Source organism: Perognathus longimembris, chromosome 15 (genome assembly GCF_023159225.1).
Source record: "Perognathus longimembris pacificus isolate PPM17 chromosome 15, ASM2315922v1, whole genome shotgun sequence".
Lineage (NCBI taxonomy): Eukaryota > Metazoa > Chordata > Mammalia > Rodentia > Heteromyidae > Perognathus > Perognathus longimembris.
The window spans coordinates 29,799,095-29,817,035 of NC_063175.1; the positions used below are offsets into that span (position 1 = coordinate 29,799,095).

The window sequence follows — 17,941 nt, forward strand, 5'->3', positions numbered from 1 at the left end:
TCACCTGTTCATCCATCCAGAGCTGCTGCTATGCTAAGTACAGAAGATTTTAGTTGTTGTTTGTTTGTTTTTTGTTTTTTTTCTAAGGAAGTGAACAGAAATGTTTCTGAAAAGGAGAGGTTCTGGAAGCTTTCTTATTAGTGACCAATGGAAATCATAAGCAAAATACATAATAATTTTGGTAAAGGAGAGGCTTTGATTCATTTTTTCTAATGATCATTTCTTCTTCGCTGAAGGTTCAAGAAGGAATTTAAGGAATGATTTGCTAGTGGCCGCAGATTCCATCACTAACACCATGTCCTCTCTGGTGAAAGAGCTGAACTCCGGTGAGTCCCCGCCGGCCTCACATCCGTCTCCTTTGCTGGCCTGGGATTCACTTGTGCGAGGACAATCCCGTGGTGACTTACTCTTCGTCAAAAGGAAAAGGACATTTAAAAGTCTATGCCAGGGCTGGGATTATGGCCTTGTGGCAAGAGTGCTTGCCTCATAGACATGAAGCCCTGGGTTCGATCCCTCAGCACCACATATATAGAAAAGGCCAGAAGTGGCACTGTGGCTCAAGTGGCAGAGTGCTAGCCTTAAGCAAAAAGAAGCCAGGGACAGTGCTCAGGCCCTGAGTTCAAGCTCCAGGACTGGCAAATAATAAAATAAAACAAATCTTAAAAAACAAGAAAAAAAGTCTATGCCATGCTTTGTGGTATAGATTCTTTGGCACATTTATGTTTTGCCTTTTAGAAGACTATTAATACAGAAACTTCAAAAAATGAAGGAAAAAAAAAGTTGAAATGCTGTAACTGTCCTGTAATTATAGACCCCACTATTAATATCTCTGGTTAGCCATGTACTGATGTTCCTTTACAGGGTCACCTTTTTTATTTGTCTATTTTAACTCTCTTGATTTGGAATTATTGATCATTTGAATGAAGCTAAAATGAATTTTAAACGCTGCCCAAAAAATGAATAGTCAATGAAATTATGAGACTTTTTCATCTTCTATTAATGTACTCTAAATTTAAAACTTTAGCAGCATAAATATAAGGTAAATATCTTCTCAGTTAAAAACACATCTCCATCTATTCTTCCAGTTTGACCTAGCAAGATTTTGTATGGCAAGCCTGAGGCCCTAGAGTTGGGTAGTATAGAAACTATAAGAATTGTGTTGTTTTTTTAAAATCTGAGCCAGGCACTAGTAGCTCACCCCTGTAATCCCAGCTATTCTGGAGGCTGAGACCTTAGGATCCCAATTCAAAACCAGCTCAGAAAGGAAAGTCCAGGAGACTGTTATTACCTCTAATTAACCACCAGAAAACTGGAAGTAGAACTTTGGCTGAACGTAGTAGAGCTTTATCCTTGAGCAGAAGTGCTCAGAGACAGTGCCCAGGCCCTGAGATCAAGCCCTATGGCAGACAAAAAATATAAATAAATTCAAAATCTGGCCTTAAATTTCTTAAGAATTAAAATAAATGAAAGCTATTGCTGCTATTTGAAATTAGGATGTCATGGTGAATAACATGAGCCCACTGTCCTAACAAATGACAACCAGGGGACTATTTGTGTTCTGGAAATCTCACATACTACTATACTATGTGGGAATTTGGGGAAGCAGTGATTGTAATCATTTAGATTCTTGTTTCCTAAATTAGAGTAATATTAAGTAATTTTAGTGAAGACTTTTATGCACAGTAAAAGTAGAAGTTGTAAGAAGTTAAATTAGTAAAACAAAAATTTCTTATTGCAATTCTCAAGTGAAAAAGAAAATGCTGTACAATAAATTGTTTTTATCAATTCCAAGTTGACTAATGTACAATGACTGTCTGATGTATACTGCAGCACAGGTTGATTCCTATTAAGAATAGCCCTTAATTTGTTGGCCATTAATTATCTAACAAACCATTGTTGTTGTTTTTCAATTGAATCTGATCCACTAGAGGTGGGGAGTGAATCAGAGAGTAATGTGGATTCAGAGTTTGCACGGACTCAATTTGAAGATCTGGTTCCATCACCAACCTCTGAAAAGGCTTTTCTAGCCCAAATCCATGCCCGAAAACCCGGGTACATTCATGGTGGAGCTACCACAAGCACCATGCGCAGTGACATGTAAGTACCCTTTGTGCTCAAAGAGAAAACAAACAATCTGTAGGGAGCTCTAAGAAAATAAGTTGTTTAGTTCTTTACTTTGGAAAAGATTTGTGCAACTTCCTTTCTTCTTGGAAGAGGCAGGAGGGCACAGTGTTTCAATTTGGTATTGAGACTGTCCCTCATACAGTTTCTGGAGATTATCTAAACCCACCAGTGCTTGTTGAGAAGCTGGCTTACCTCACAGTTTTTTTGGCGTTAGTCTATGATGAATTCACATTTCCAATAAATCCCATGTAAATTTTAAATGTCATGAATTGAAAATTCATTTAATTCAACTGACCTATAGGTCATCTTAGCTTAACCTGGGTGCTTGTGATTCATGCCTATAATACTAGTTATTCAGGAGGCTGAGATCTGAGTATTCAAAGCCAGCTAGGTGAGGAAGTCCCTGAGACTCTGCCCCCAAACCACAAGTGGAGCTGTGGCTCAAAGTGCTAAAAAGGCTCAGAGACAGCACCAGGCATGAGTTCAAGCACCACTACCAATATAAAAAAAAAAAATCTTAGCAGAACAGTCTACCACAGGGCATAACTTTCATATCAAAGTAAAGTTATAAGCCAGACCCATGTAAGTTAGAAATCACAAGTACTATAAAATATTATTTTTCTTAAAAAAAAAAAACAAGCACTGTACCCTAGGACACACAAGCTAGTTTCAGAAGAGAAGTCATCCTGTCTTCTGAATTTGCCACACTTGCACCTAACAGGCCTCTGTGACAATGGAGAGACTTTCTTTCACAATGAGTAAAGATAACAACATATAATTATTTAAAGTAAAATTAGTAAATAAGTTTAAAGAAAAGGAAAAAAAAACCTACTCTGCATTGCTTAGAACTGTAACTTTAAGCCTTGAGAAACAGAGGCCTATGGATTGAAGCTTTCAAAGCTGGAGGCATATGGTTCTAGGTGCTCAGGGTAAAGATTTACTTCTCTAGGCTTAGAATACCATTGTTGTAATTATTTTTATGTCATGTGAAACTATACCCCCTTTTTTTCTCTTTTTTTTCCTCTCATATTCCCTTCTCATGGTTTTACCCCCACTATCACTGTATCTGATCTTAGTAACCTGGATACTGTATATACGTATATTAGAACTAGGGAAGGGAAAGGGAATACCAAAATCAAGAGACAAAGGATAAAAGGACAAACCATTCCAAAAGCAATACTTACACACCATTTGGTGTAAACCAACTGAACAACTCATGGGGGGAAAGGGGGAGAGGGAATGCGAGGGGAAAAATGAGTTAAATTAAAAAATGTACTCACTGCCTTACATATGAAACTGTAACCCCTCTGTACTTCACTTTGACATTAAAGAAAAATACATATTTTAATAAAACCGTGAAGTAGAATAAATTACTATTAATTAATTTATTTGCAAAATCCAAAAAAAAAAAAAAAAAAGAATATCAACACCCCATGGCTACAGTTACAACCCCTGAACTCTGGGCATTGAGACTCCATAGTTTTTAACCCCTGAGTGGACTTGTAGTCATCTTAGTCTAAGTGTTTCATCCCTCAAAGCCTCTCACTCCTTTGTCCCAGTTTCTCTACCAGGTCTTTTTTTTTTCTAGTGAAAAAGTTATTTATTTCAGCAGTATAGCCTCATTCACATTACTCAGCTGGAATTTTTTTCCTGAATAATTATTTGTTTATTGTCAAAGTGACGTACAGCGGGGTTACAGTTTCATATGTAAGGCAGTGGGTACATTTCTTGTACAACTTGTTACCTCCTCCCTCATTTCCCCCTCCCCCTCCCCCTTACCCTCTCCCCCCTATGAGTTTTTCAGTTGGTTTACACCAAATGGTTTTGTAAGTATTGCTTTTGGAATTGTTTGTCTTTTTACCTTTTGTCCCTCGATTTTGATATTCCCTTTCCCTTCCCCAGTTCCTAAATGAAATGAACTCCATGTTATGGAAATGAGTGTTTTATCACTGTTGTAATTATTTTCAACATACCATGTGAAACCGTAGCTTTTTTGTTGTTGTTCCTCTTGTATCCCCTTCCTATGGTTATACCCCACTATCACTGTATCTCATCTGAGTACCCTGGATACTGTATCCCAGGTCTTTAAATACTTTTGCCATCCTTGTCTTAGCTTCCTGCTGTTCCCGCCTTGGCTACTCTGTGGGACTCTAGCTGCCTGGTGTTACAGCTCAGAGCTTCAGACAGCCTTACTTCCCAAAACTCCTAGCTTCCTCTTGGTGTTACAACTGAGCTTCAGGCATCAGGATGAGTTCTAGCTGCCTCCTGCTGCCACTGCAAGGGCTGGAATTCCCAAATCTTTTATTTTCTCTTTGTGCAGACATATCAGCCTGCTCTACTCATGATAAAGAGCAAAAGTAGGCAAAAAAAATCATTCCAGAGCAACCGCTACTAAGGCCTAATATTACAACACCATGTGAGTCATATACGGGAGAGACTATAGATACCAAAAAAGGGCAAGGTCCACTTGTACTTGCATGGTAGTGCCACCAGAAATGGCCTGCATGGGCCTGAGTGACAGTTTCACCAGTGGCCCATCTTATATGTGCACCAATCAAAAGCCTTCTTTATGAACCAGTCACAAGTTTTGCGTTGCACCAATCACAGGCTCCTAGTTGTCTCACTGAGGATATCTGCTGCTCCCTATCCTGAGTGAACATACTTCAAGATGAGCTGAGTTACCTAGAGTTCACTGAGGCTTGCCATGCCCAGAGCAGAGGCTTTCCAAAGCCAGTACTACTCATCCCAAGCAGTCCTGACTGAAATAAGATATCCTGAAGCATGAGTTATAGCTTCCACGTTAGCTGTGGTTGCAGTGGTTTTTCCAGCTGGTATAGAGCTTCCTCAGAGAGTGGAGAGTTCAAAACAATCTAAATTACTGGGCTTGGTGACACACACCTATAATCTCAACTAGTCAGGAGGCAGAGGCAGAAGGATCATGAATTCAAAGCCAGCTGATGCAAATATGAACTCAACCATCTCAAAAACAAAGTACAAATGACTCCAGTGGTAGAGAACCTGTCTGGCATTGGCATGCTCAAGGCTACTTGACTGATAAAGCAGCAGCCATTTAGGAAGACTCTATCATCTGTGTAGTTCAAAGGACCAAAAAACCTGTTGGGTCTCTTGTTTTGCATATTCTCAAGAATGTTTTGCATACACACAAGAAAAAGTTTGCTAAACAGTACTAATAATGAAGACCTGGGACGCTAACATTCCTTACAATTATTTAACAATGCTTAATCCCTAGCTCGATACCTGTAAGGAGAGCTGGGTCCCTCTGATACGTGCTGTTGGTCACCCAGTTAGGTTTTGCTAGCTTGTCCATTATCAACAGTGTCAGCAAGGACCCAGAAACCCAGATGAGCCGAGTCAGCAGATGGAAGCAATGCTGTACAACAGAGGCTAAGCTTGGACTTCAGAGCACAGTTTAGGAAAGAAAAAGGAAAAGAGAAGACAGGGAGAAAGGGAAATGTTAGAAAAAAGAGTGATGAGAAACACCCACAAGGGCCAGCAAAGGAACTTGTAGATCACAAAAATGATGACAGAAAGATGGGTGTTTCAGACTACTCTACCAAAACAAACTGGCTGTTTTAAAGACCCACTGCAAAAGCTAACAGAGCCCCTTCCACAGTGTTGACTTGCAATCCAAGTAGTCAGTAAAAGATCAACAACCATGGAGTTCTGGAGTGATCTGGTTTAAAAGCCAGTTGGCAGAGCTTCAGCCTGTAAGATCTAACAATACAGTCAGCATAATTTAAAAGGGTCACATGACCATGAACACTTAATATCTACCCTGACACTTCTTCTGGACCATGCTTTTCATTTTAGAGGTTATTTTACATCTGTACTGTATAAATGTGTTCTGTTTTACCTCAAGAATAGCTATCTACATGATTTAGGTATTAAATTTGTGTTCAGCTCCATGAAACATGTTGTATATCCTGGAACGAGTAGATAGAGACAGAGCCCCTTATTTGTTATAATGGACTCAGACAACATAAATGGATTGCTCCAACTCAGAGCTAATATAAATGTTTATGATTAAGAGGTAATGGTGAGATGAGCCCTCTTGGTCTTGATTTTCAGATGTCATAAGACTTAATTGTACCATAAAGCTAAAGCTTGAATGTGTGTGCATGTATGTGTGTGTATATGCGTGCACACATATGACAAAGTACAACACAAAGAAGGTTAAATTACAAACGAATGTTCTTAAGCATTATTTCACTAGAGGGCTCACTCTCCTTACAGAGTCTGTGTATAGAAAAACTATATTGAGAAAAATTGTACTTCAAAGCACAAACTTTCCTTTTTTAAGATTGTAGAACATTTAAAAAACCCAACTGTTTCTATAAATTCCAGAAGAGCACAGACGGCCCATAACTTCCAGACACCTCTAGAAAAAGGGTGAAAGCCTTGATCACACATTTTTCGAAGCTTCTAGGTTTGGGGATGGGTTTTTTTTTTCTTTTTAAGTTTGCATTTAGGTAAAAGAAGATAGGAAACATAAAAGCAACCTGGAGGATTAAAGAGGAGTCACTATGCCCAACAAAACCACAGCTAACCCACCAAATTCCATGCATACTTCTAAGAGTTCCTCCAAAATGCCATCTGTGGTTTATTCCCAGGGTGACAGAAGACGGAGACGCCTATGTGCGGCCTGAGGATGAGAACTATGAGAACGATTCTGTCCGGCAGCTGGAGAATGAGCTGAAGATGGAGGAGTACCTGAAACAGAAGCTGCAGGACGAGGCCTATCAGGTACAGGACTGGACCCAGAGTCGCCGGCACTCTCCTCTGCCCTTGGTAACTGGGTCTTTCCCATTACTCACAAAGCAGGTGTTTCCTCCTTCTTTTCAATCTTCCTCTCAGTGTCATATCTTAGACCATATAGTCCAGTACTAGTAACATGTTGACTAACAGTCTAAACTCCCCTAGGGCCATTAAGAAAAATGCAATATATATGTATATGCATATACATATATATTGCAATAAAATGCAACATATATATGTATATATTAAGAGTGTGGTAGCACACTCCTGTAATCCCAGCACTTGGGAGGCTGATGCAAAAGGATCTGCTTCAAGTATACCAGGCTAGCCTGAGATACAAGTAAGCACCCTGTTTAAAATGTGAAATGAAGTAATAATAGTAATTGGACACAAGGAAATGTATTATGCATAAATGTTTCCCAATATTCTACATTGAATATGATTCCATGTCTCATTTGAATTCCTTATTCTCATCGACTTCCTCATTGTCCACCTGATATCTAACGTAGTCAAATAGGATGGGGACAAATATTATTGAGAAATGCAGGGGAAGTGGTTATCTACAAGTCTTGGTTCTCCAAAGTGTGGAGGGACAGATCTTGAGAAGGGCTGGAGGCTATTAACTCCTGAGAATTCACAGAACAAAAGGCGTACAATTGGGAATGATGTCATTAATCACGCTTTCTAAAGGCAATGTGTTTCCCCTATGGGCTTGATCTAATGCCCTGTTTATCTTTCTGTGTGTCCTTTCTCTTCAATCTGGAAGTCTGTTGGGTTCTGAGAGCGTGGTCTGGTGGGAATTCACTGCTTCCCAGCCCCCTCCGCCTGTTGTTTGCCCATCCGCCTCTCTGTCCAATGGCCACTCATGATCCCTCCACATTCTGTGTCAGCAGCGACCCTCTCGCTCTGTCAGTGGATGACAGACAAGCAGAGGGCATAAACTGTCTCCTGTTTCTCATATGTCTAGACTAAGCCTCAAAATATTTTCCAAGAAAAATGTAGCAGAGAATGGAAATCCAAGGGACTGAAATCCAAGTGTACCCCAACAATATAAAGCAAATGTGTTGCTTCTTTGGAATGTTCCATTGGACTTGTCAGATGAAGAACTGTATTTCAGAAGTAACCAAATGTCATTCTCATCACACACACACACACACACACACACACACACACACACTATTCTACGTTGAGTCTTCTCGTCATGCTACAAAAAACTAAGGCACTTGATTGCAAAATCATTAAGTATGCTTTCTTTGCAACATCTGTGGCTGAAAGCAATTCTCCTAGAATGGGGATGGTAGGGTGTCCCTGGAACCCCTGAAAGATGGCATTCTTGCACGCAGCTCATGTGGTTCTACACACAGGAGAGAGATGTGACTAAATAACCAGTATTCTGGTTCTTGCTCTTAGAGGAGGCTATTAGGACTCCTTCTTTGAATTCATATCCGCTTCTGGACCTCAGTGACCACAGTGCTAAAATTCCCGAGGTTATTTTCTTAATGGAAGCAGCCTTTTCCCATTCTACAACAAACTTATTGATTTTAATGAATTGAGAATTTAGCCTTATATGAGTAAAATAAAGGGAAGGAGATTTTCTACTTCCGAACAGAACAAGCCATCTCTCCTCCCCAGTCTTTCCCTTGTCTCCAAATCATAATAGGAAATATAAGGAATGTTGAAAATAGGTTTGCCTTTTGCAAATATTAATGCAAAACTAAAACAAGTTTAATTTGTTGATGGCTGAGAACAGCTCAATATTTATTAGAAATTCTTTGTTCTAAACCAAGGACAAGATGACTAGAAAGGTTTCTTGCAAATGTTAAAACTCAACCATATTTTAGTAATAAAATCTTTGCAGAAAAAGTAGAACATCCACTCATCAAAGGAAGGAATAATGATATACTTTTTTATTGTGTTCTATGTGTATAAATTGTTGGGCTCTAATTTAGAACTAAGAAGGTAAAATTCTGTGATGGGCTTAAAATTCTGGGGTAAAGACATCACAGAATCATGTTATTTGATAAATTCTATCTCCTTAAAAAAAAAAACTTGTAAATCTTGGGAAAGAGGTTTTTATTCCACAGAAGTCTGGATGGTTAGTTTGTGAAGAAAAAGCTTAAGAATACTTGGAGGGGGGAGTAAAATTTAGAATTCTAAAAAAACGGGGGGGGGGTGATTCTATTGGTGTCTTAAGATCGAACTGGAGGTGTTTTTTTTTAATCTCTGGTAAGAAGTCTTTAGCTCCTTTTCTCTCTCCTTGGCCTTTCGTGTCTGGTGACTTTGAAGAGAAGGGCAGGAAAGGGGCTCAGAGAATATACCATCCTCACACAAGCTGCATATTCTGAAGAGAGATGAAATGGTTTCCTTCAATGCTCTGGGAGCAGATGGTGATTAGCTGGACTGGAATGTTTCTCTCATTCCTCAGGTGCTCTCTGTCTTTGTGCATGGCTTCCAGCCAAATAATTCACCAGCTTGACTGCACCACTGACTTGACATGTCACCTTTCTTGTTTGTGTCCTTTGTCACCCACAGGTCAGCTTGCAAGGTTGAATGCAATGTCCTTTTATCACTCTCCTCTCAAGTAAGTACCCTCTTGTTTAGGCAGCAACATGGTCACTGTCCACTGAATTCTGATCACTGGCAACATCACATCACAATCACTCTCTCATAGCTGCTCCTTCCTGTTTGATAGAAAGTCCTCTTTCTCTGTTGATTGCAAAGAATTGGGTCCCATCAACGGAGCATTACATTATGTTCTGTGGAAATCCTCTCAGACATCCTTTGGTGTTGACTTGTTATTTTTGTAATTAGGGAAACCAGAGTTGTCCCAGAAGTTCTCTCTGGTCATATCAGCAATGGCACCAGCGTTGCTGCCTATCTAGCACTTGAGAAGGAGAACTCAGCTAGTTCCTCATCCTTACATAGGTCAGCTTGTCAGGAATGCTGAACTCAGGACTCCAAAGACCAGATGTCTGTATCATAACAAGTGACAGCTAAACCAAGTATTATTACAGAAGGAAAAACTTTCACAAGCTTAGATTTTTTTGACAGAATTCATTTACACCCAGTGCAGAATTCAACGGGATATCAATTCATTTAAAATTTTATTTTAGATTAGTTGATTGCACCCTGAGGATCTACATAAGTACATGTAAACATTCCAGTATATTTTTAAATATAGAAAAAAGTAGCACTTTCTAAATTTTTTTTAAATAGAGAAGAATAACAAGCAGTTGACAGGCTTACTTGAGTGTCCTGGTTTAAAACTTAGGCCCTCGATTCTATTAGAACAATTTTCAGATGTGAGTTTCACCAGCATAAAACTAGGCAAAATACTGAACATGTTCGAGTCTCAGTTTCCTCTGCACAACTTGTCCTAGTATCTACCTCATGGAGGGATTGTACTCCCTGGAATATAGCTTTGCAAAAGCTCAACAGAATGCCAGACACAGTCTAAATAATTGTGACCATGCACTGATGTGCCTGCCTGTGGCCGTGTCCCACACTTTACAAGAAGTTCAGCACCTAAGGGATGCTATAGTATAGTATAGTAAGTGTATAGAAACCACTAAGACTCAGAAGCCATTTGCTCCCCATAATTTTATGAACACAACCAGGACTCAGCTCTGTGCTATGGCTTGAGCCACATAAGGCTACACTGTCCCAGAAATCTAGCTGATTTTTCTGGTACTACCTAATAGCCATGTCCTTGTACCTCATGACAATGCAAAGCTAATGAATGCTCTTCCCACTGCAGCCTGACTGTCCCAGCCCAAGGTCTTGTGTCCACGATAGTGACATAGACCTTCCCATACTCAGAATCCCATTCGTTGCATAGACCTTTCCAGCCTCAGAATCCCCTACATCTGGTGCAGTTGATAATAAACTCTGTTCAGGCTGCTAGTTTAAAAAATGAAATCTAGGGCTGGGATATAGCCTAGTGGCAAGAGTGCTTGCCTTGTATACATGAGGCCCTGGGTTCAATTCCTCAGCACCACATATACAGAAAATGGCCAGAAGGGGCGCTGTGGCTCAAGTGGCAGAGTGCTAGCCTTGAGCAAAAAAGAAGCCAGGGACAGTGCTCAGGCCCTGAGTTCACCACTTAGGACTGGCCAAAAAAAAAAAAAAAAAAAAAAAGAAAGAAATCTATTTCTTAAGTGACATCTCAGTAATAAATATTATGCTAGTTCAAAAGCCACTGATCTGCATCCTATTTTACACAAATTAAACTGAAGGCCCTCGTTGTTGTGAAGACACATACTTGCTGATGAACTGGACAGAAAGATCTTTCTGACCTCAATGTGGATTTGCTCATGAAACAAGCACCACAGGTCTCCCAATTCACTTTGACCCCAGTGAGAAACATTCCCAGGACTCGTTTCCAAAAATATGCAGTCCAGTTACAACAAATCTAGCCCCAAGGGAACAGTTCCTTTCCTTTTATAACATTTTCTTTCTCTTAGCCCCTGTGTATTATTTTAAGCATTAGTAGCTACTTCTTAGAAAAATATTTCTGTTCAGAAATAGCCTTGATCACATTTTTAGGGGAAAAATGACATTGAGGTTTTTTTCCCTTTTTTAAAAACCTCTCAAAGCTTAATTTTTGGCAGTGAGAAATGAAACAGCTGTGAGCTCTTTGTTTATTGCATGAGGGTACTCGGTCTCACTCTCACTCAGCAGCTCTCTAAACATGAACCAGTTGCTGGCTAAATCAGCCACTTAAGCAAAATCCATGTAAAACCTGATGGAACATTACAAACAGAAGTGGCTTTCCATCTTTGTAGGTAGTTATAGCCTACTGCAATTTTTCTTTATGGAGCCAAAAATATGATTCAATTTTGTAAAGTTTATATGGATAAAATATTGTTATTTGGGCCCCCTGATTGTACTCTAAGCCCAAAAATTATGATAAATTCTATATATCTCCTAGCCAACGTCACTGGCTTGACATCAACCTGCTAAGCCAGAGGCCTACATGAAGCCAAAAGTGTGACCCCAGAGACATGAAGATTCAGTCTCTGCTTTTGTATTTATTTGGAAATGAATACACATTCACCAGCAGCAGAATAAATGGTTTGTCGCTCTTCTACTAGCCACTGTTGAAGAAACAGTATGAGCAATGGTTAATACTCATCTTAGTGCCCTCCAGGACTTTCTTTTGACCTGCTCAGACCTTTCCCATCCTGTACCACATGAAATACCATGTCCATTATCCAGTAACATCCTAACTTCACAAATTAAGGGTACGGAGCTGGTGCAATGGCTCATATCTATAATCCCAGCTACTCAGGAGGCTGAGATTGCAAAGATTGTAGTTAGAGACCAGACAAAGACAAAAGTCAGCAAGACCTCTGTCTCAGTGGGAAAAAAGCAACAAAGCTGACTGTGGTGTTGTGTAACTATCATCACAGCTATGCAGGAGACATTGATATGAGGATTTTGGTCCAGGTTGAAATAATGAAAGCAAAAATGACTGAGAGTATGGTTTTTGGTAGAGCTCTTGTTTGAAATCAGTCCCCAGTACCACCAGATAAAGGCAGGGAGGGAAGGAGGGAAGAAGGAAGGAAGGAAGGAAGGAAGGAAGGAAGGAAGGAAGGAAGGAAGGAAGGAAGGAAGGAAGGAAGGAAGGAAAAATTGGTCCACTGAAAGTAGGTATTTTCATTCATTTGACCTTCTGATAATGAATCAGTGGCCTCACCTCCTTGTCCAAAAGGCAGCACAAGTAGTTCTGTTTGTGCTGGCTTTAATCCTCCAGGTTTCTCAAGGATACCTCTAGGTCCCCCTTAAGAAAGAAACTTCACAGTCAGGACTTCCTGTCCTCTCTCCCACCAGGTGCAATAAAAGCACACCATGTCTTAGACTATTAGAAGTTCAGTGGTGTGTGTGTGTGTGTGTGTGTGTGTGTGTGTGTGTGTGTGTGTGTGTGTGTGTTCATATCAGGTAAAGGGGGGGTGGGGATCTTAAGCTTCATAACCCTGATTTAGAAACAGCTTCTATCTTTTAAAAAAAATTACACATTCCTATTCCCAGGCAAGCTATAGTCAGACAGATGATGACATAACATGAGAGCTGGAGGTGATGGAGAGCCCTGTATCCACACAGAGGAGGACAGCAGCCTGGCAGCGGCCTCACCCTCGCTGGAGAGAGGAGCCACCACACCCCGCAGCTCCTGGCGAACCCCCATCCCTTAAGATGTGTTCTGATGCCTGTAGTGCAGCTAACTTTTCATTCTTGGATTTGTAGTTCTTAACTGTGTGTTTTAGAAAGGGGGGTGGGAGGGGGGTGCAGAACAAGACTTCTGTTCCAAGCTAATTTATCAGCTCCATCTTCTGTAACATGGCTCATCCCTGGTTCAAAACAAACAAACACAGGCTGAGAACCCACACTGCTGTTACACACGGTGGCAGTATTAACAAGCATTTCCAACCTTGTACATGATCGTGAACCTGTCCAGTTTACAAAGACAATATTAACACAGTTTATAGTTAGACATTTGATTTCTGGATTCTTTAGAATTGTAGTGAACCAATTTACTACTCTATACAATGTTTTTTTAACAGCAATTAGAGAGAGGGGGAGAGAGAGAAAGCCACTAGCAATTATTCACTCATCCTGAAAGAGTTGGTTCCTGAGTGTTTAGACTCAGAGCCCAGAAGCCAGGAAGGGAGGGGTCCCTGGCCTGCAGTTGACTGCAAGTCTCTCTGAGCAGGGACTTGAGCCAACCACCAGGAATAACCCATTCTTTGGGGCTTCTTTCCAATGTAGGGTTGGTTCCTTTCAAGATCCTCTTAACAAGTCAGCCATAGAACTTAGTGTAAATATTTTTTTCCAAATAGATATCATATTCAAAAACAAAAAAGAGACAGCATTCAAATTATATAGACTCTAGTTTTTAAAATCAGCACAGATCTTCTTAAAACTGTGAAGTATGTTTTGAAATACTCGTTACTAAAGCTGTTTATAAACCACAGGTGCCATAAGATCCCCAAATGGACTAAAGTAATCGATGCTCTTCCATGGTCTTGTTCCCCTCATGTTAGCTTTAGGAAGCATGTCATTCACCACACTTCTCATTCACACGTCCCCCTGTCAGGTTATTTGGAGGCCTTCAGCTTTAAATATACAGGCTTAAAGTGCGCTTGCAAACCGTCTGCTCTCCTTTTATTTCTGAATGTGGATTGCCTTAGCTGGCCACCTCGTGTTCTGCATGCAGCTTTGTGTGGTCAGATGAAAGGAGACAAGCTCTTCTCCACTGAGTTGGATTCTTGCACTCAGTGACAAGCAACTGTCAAAGACAAGAGAATAAAAGACTCTGTGGATGGTCCTTTAGACAGAACCACTAAAGAACCACTCTTAGGGATTCTGGGGAAAATGGAAACGTAATCATTTGTTTCAAGGTATGATATGGAGAAAAAAAGAAAAGCTTGCGGTATATTTACCTATTGGATATGTTATATTTAAATGTGCAGCTTCTCTGGAATTCCTTGTGTTTGTTTAAAAGAATGAACATCACTGGAGAACAATGGTTCTCCAAATATGGTCCCCACACCTGCACCATACAGCATCATCTCGGGATGTGTTAGAAATACAGATTCTTACACATTAACCCAGGCCTACTGAATCAGAAACTCTGGGACTTGGGCCTAGCCATCTGTGTTTTGTGTTAATTAGCTCTCCCAATGATTCTGAGCCTTGCTAAAAAAAAAATTGACTGCTCTAGAATAAGGGTATACAATAAAGTCTCTAAAAAGGCTTTATTTGGAATAAGTAAGAAAGAATCTAAGTCAACCTCAGAGCTTTAGCAACTCAATTTTGCTGAAGGGTGGCAGTTTTTTGAAGGGTGACAGCTGGGAGCAGCTCTCACATCTTCAAATACCGTCAGATGTTCATGCCTCTGTATCTGATTAGAAGCCATGTCCTGGGCTTACCTTTGGAATTAAATCACGTGGAAATAACAAAGTACTTGATGGGCATCAGAAAGGACCCCATGCCAACCCTGGATATACTTAATCATACTCCCCTCCAGAGAACCCACCTAACAAATAAATGTCCCTGAACACAGGCTAGCACCAAAGTGGCACAACTGCACTGTTCTCTGATTTCTTTGCACAGGTGGATTTTATTGCGGGTTTTATTTGATATGTCTTAATGTTCATCTCTCTTCCACTGCCCATCCTCTGTGAACCCATGCCTCTGTAGATGGATCAGGTGGCCATTGGTGCCTCACATTTAATACTGAAAAACCACTACATCTCAACTACCTTTATTGCTGTCAGCTCAAAATCAGAGCCAGGGAGTTCCTGAATTCAGAACTCATACCCCATAAATGCCCCTCAGCTACTAACTGGACTGAGCTGATCTGTGTTGTGTCTTTGTGTTTCTATATCCAAATGTGAGTCTAAGGTTTGAACCGATCTACTGAAAACCCTCTCCCTGGCCATAGCATTCATTACCAGCCAATTCTACCACTTGGTCATTGGTATGTACCATTGTACAAAATGATTGCCAGGACTCTGATACAGCCACCAATGACCAGCTTCTCACTAACCAGCCACCTTTTCTTTCTCTTAGCTCCACGTCAGCACAGAGACCAGACTCAAGCACCCTTGCCCTGTAATCGAGACAAAATGGCGTGTGTCGTTTTGGGTTTTTGTGGCTGTAGGTGGATTGCTTTCCTTGGCTCTTCAAATGTACTTTTGGGGCTTGTTCTAAGTACAAACCCAGCAGGTTTCATCTGTCTTGTCCATTAGATGCAACTTCATCTTACAAGGGTACTTTTTTTTTCTTATTCCACAATAAACTGCATATCTGTCTCCATCAGAGCTGATGGCCTTTTAATGAGCACTGGTCTAACATAGCCAGCCCTCCCCCACACCACCACATTCATGAAGGAGGGTGGAATCTACCATATAGGATTCAGGAATCAGTTGTGGTTGGTCAGGACGGAAGTTGGGGTAAGTTTGGTTGGTTAGAGGGAGATTTCTGGAGATTAGGAAAATGGATTTGTGTATGATCTACTATAAGGCAGGGAAGGTTCATTTGTAAGTAGTAATGTGAACTGAATTGCATTAAGAGTGTGGCCTTTGTCGTGATATAGTATGTATTTTCTTATATGCATGAGCCAAAGTGTTGCAACATAATTTAGCACTGATGTCTGCTTTGATTTTGATCATCTTCGTCCACTCTTATTAGTTCTTGGCTGTTAACTGTAGATAGATCTTGGAAACCCAGCAGCCTTGAGTTGCTGTAGTCACCTGATTCAATACCACACAAGGAGCCACAAAAAAATTAATTAATTAAAACTCCACTATGTCCGCCATAGAAAGGACATCTTTGCTTTGGAACCAAAAAAGAAGGAAAAAAATCAGTAGCATTACATCTTGTTGGCTAGTTAACTTCAGACATATGTAATTATGACTACTGTAATTTGACACCATTTGAAATAAGCAATTCAGAAACACTAAAGATTTCACAATATTCATTGGTATTGTAATAAAACTATTGTATGGGCTTTTTGTATTGTTGTTAAGTATTGTTTTGTGTGTGTGTATGCGTGTGTTTGTGTGTGTGTATGTGTGTGTATGTGTGTATGTTGGAACCTCCTGGGGACATGTTATATTTTGAAGTGATTAAACTATTTAATTGTGTGTCTATATTTTGGAATGGAATTATTTCTTCATTAAAAATGTTTTTTAAAACACTACATCCTGTGTGTTTCATTTCTTGGATTCAATGAGTCCTTTCCTATATCAACATAGCAACATGTAGGCAAGACAGGTCAGTACCCACTGTGTGGAGCAGAGCCCATTGAGGGAATGTCAAGGTGTAAACAACATTTCACAGCCACAAGTGACTCACACTTGTAACCCTATCTACTCAGAGGCTCTCAGTTCAAATTCAGACTGGAAAGAAAAGTCTTTTAGATTCCATCTTCAAAATAAACCAGCAAGGGCTGGGGATATGGCCTAGTGGCAAGAGTGCCTGCCTCATATACATGAGGCCCTGGGTTCGATTCCCCAGCACCACATATACAGAAAATAGCCAGAAGTGGCGCTGTGGCTGAAGCGGCAGAGTGCTAGCCTTGAGCAAAAAGAAGCCAGGGACAGTGCTCAGGCCCTGAGTCCAAGCCCCCAGGACTGGCCAAAAAAAAAAAAAAAAAAAAAAAAAAAACCTTACAAAATAAACCAGCAAAAAGCAAGGCTGGAGATATGGTTCAAGTGGTAGAGAACAAGTCAGGCAAGAAGGAAAGAAAAAAGGGGAGATTATCTCTTGCTTTACCTCTTGTAAATATTTAAAGTGGCTTTTTGTTTTAAAAATATGGGAAAATATATGCCAAAATATTAACATTTTCAAATCATGGTATTATGGCTGATATTTATATTTTGTTAATTATACTATTATATCTTCTCCAGGCTTTCTACCCTAGATATTTAAAGTAGACAGTAAATGGATATAAGGATTAGAAACATTTTGTTTGCACAATGTCTTTTTCTTGGTACCAAAACTTCTTGAGGCAGCTAGCCCCTTTGGAAGATGTGTCTGACAATAAGAATTATCTCCTTCGGTAAACAACTCTGTCAGTATTATCATTAGGCCACAAAGCATTGAAAATTATTTGCATGCATGTTTTATTTTAAAAAATTGCAAGATTATGAGTCAAGTTACACATTTTCATTCCCTCTTCTCCAGTGCTAATTGGTTTAACAGTAGATAGAAACAAAGCATATGAGCATGCAGTGGTCATGCAGGTAGTCATCTTCTCCATCTCTGTATCTGCCATCTTGTGCTGAAGTAAACAATACCTGTGACTGGCTCTTCACTTCGCCATGGCTTGATTGTGACAAAGACACACTGACACAGGAATATTGCTAAGGATGAATGTCAGACAAGTGGAGCATAAATGACATCAGGCATAGACCTAGCCTATGACCCAGCAATTCCACTCCTGGGCATTTATCCAATAGTACACAATGCTACAGTAAAGCCACCAGCACAACCATGTTCACTGCAGCACTATTTGCCATAGCCAAGATATAGATTA

At 40.1% G+C, this 17,941-nt stretch overlaps 1 protein-coding gene across 2 annotated transcripts in view; it reads left to right on the forward strand.

The window, feature by feature from the left end:
• Nucleotides 1-16,603, forward strand: part of Dtna (dystrobrevin alpha) — a 235,311-nt gene extending 218,708 nt beyond the window's left edge. Inside the window, exons 21-25 of one of the 2 annotated variants that reach the window (XM_048363437.1) lie at nt 237-326; nt 1,929-2,097; nt 6,756-6,888; nt 9,433-9,481; nt 12,931-16,603. In XM_048363437.1, coding sequence (XP_048219394.1) covers nt 237-326; nt 1,929-2,097; nt 6,756-6,888; nt 9,433-9,450 — 410 coding nt within the window. In that variant the 3' untranslated portion in view covers nt 9,451-9,481; nt 12,931-16,603. The remainder of the gene's footprint in view (nt 1-236; nt 327-1,928; nt 2,098-6,755; nt 6,889-9,432; nt 9,482-12,930) is intronic. The other variant, XM_048363434.1, reaches the window with a different exon arrangement.
• The last annotated feature ends 1,338 nt before the right edge of the window (nt 16,604-17,941 follow it).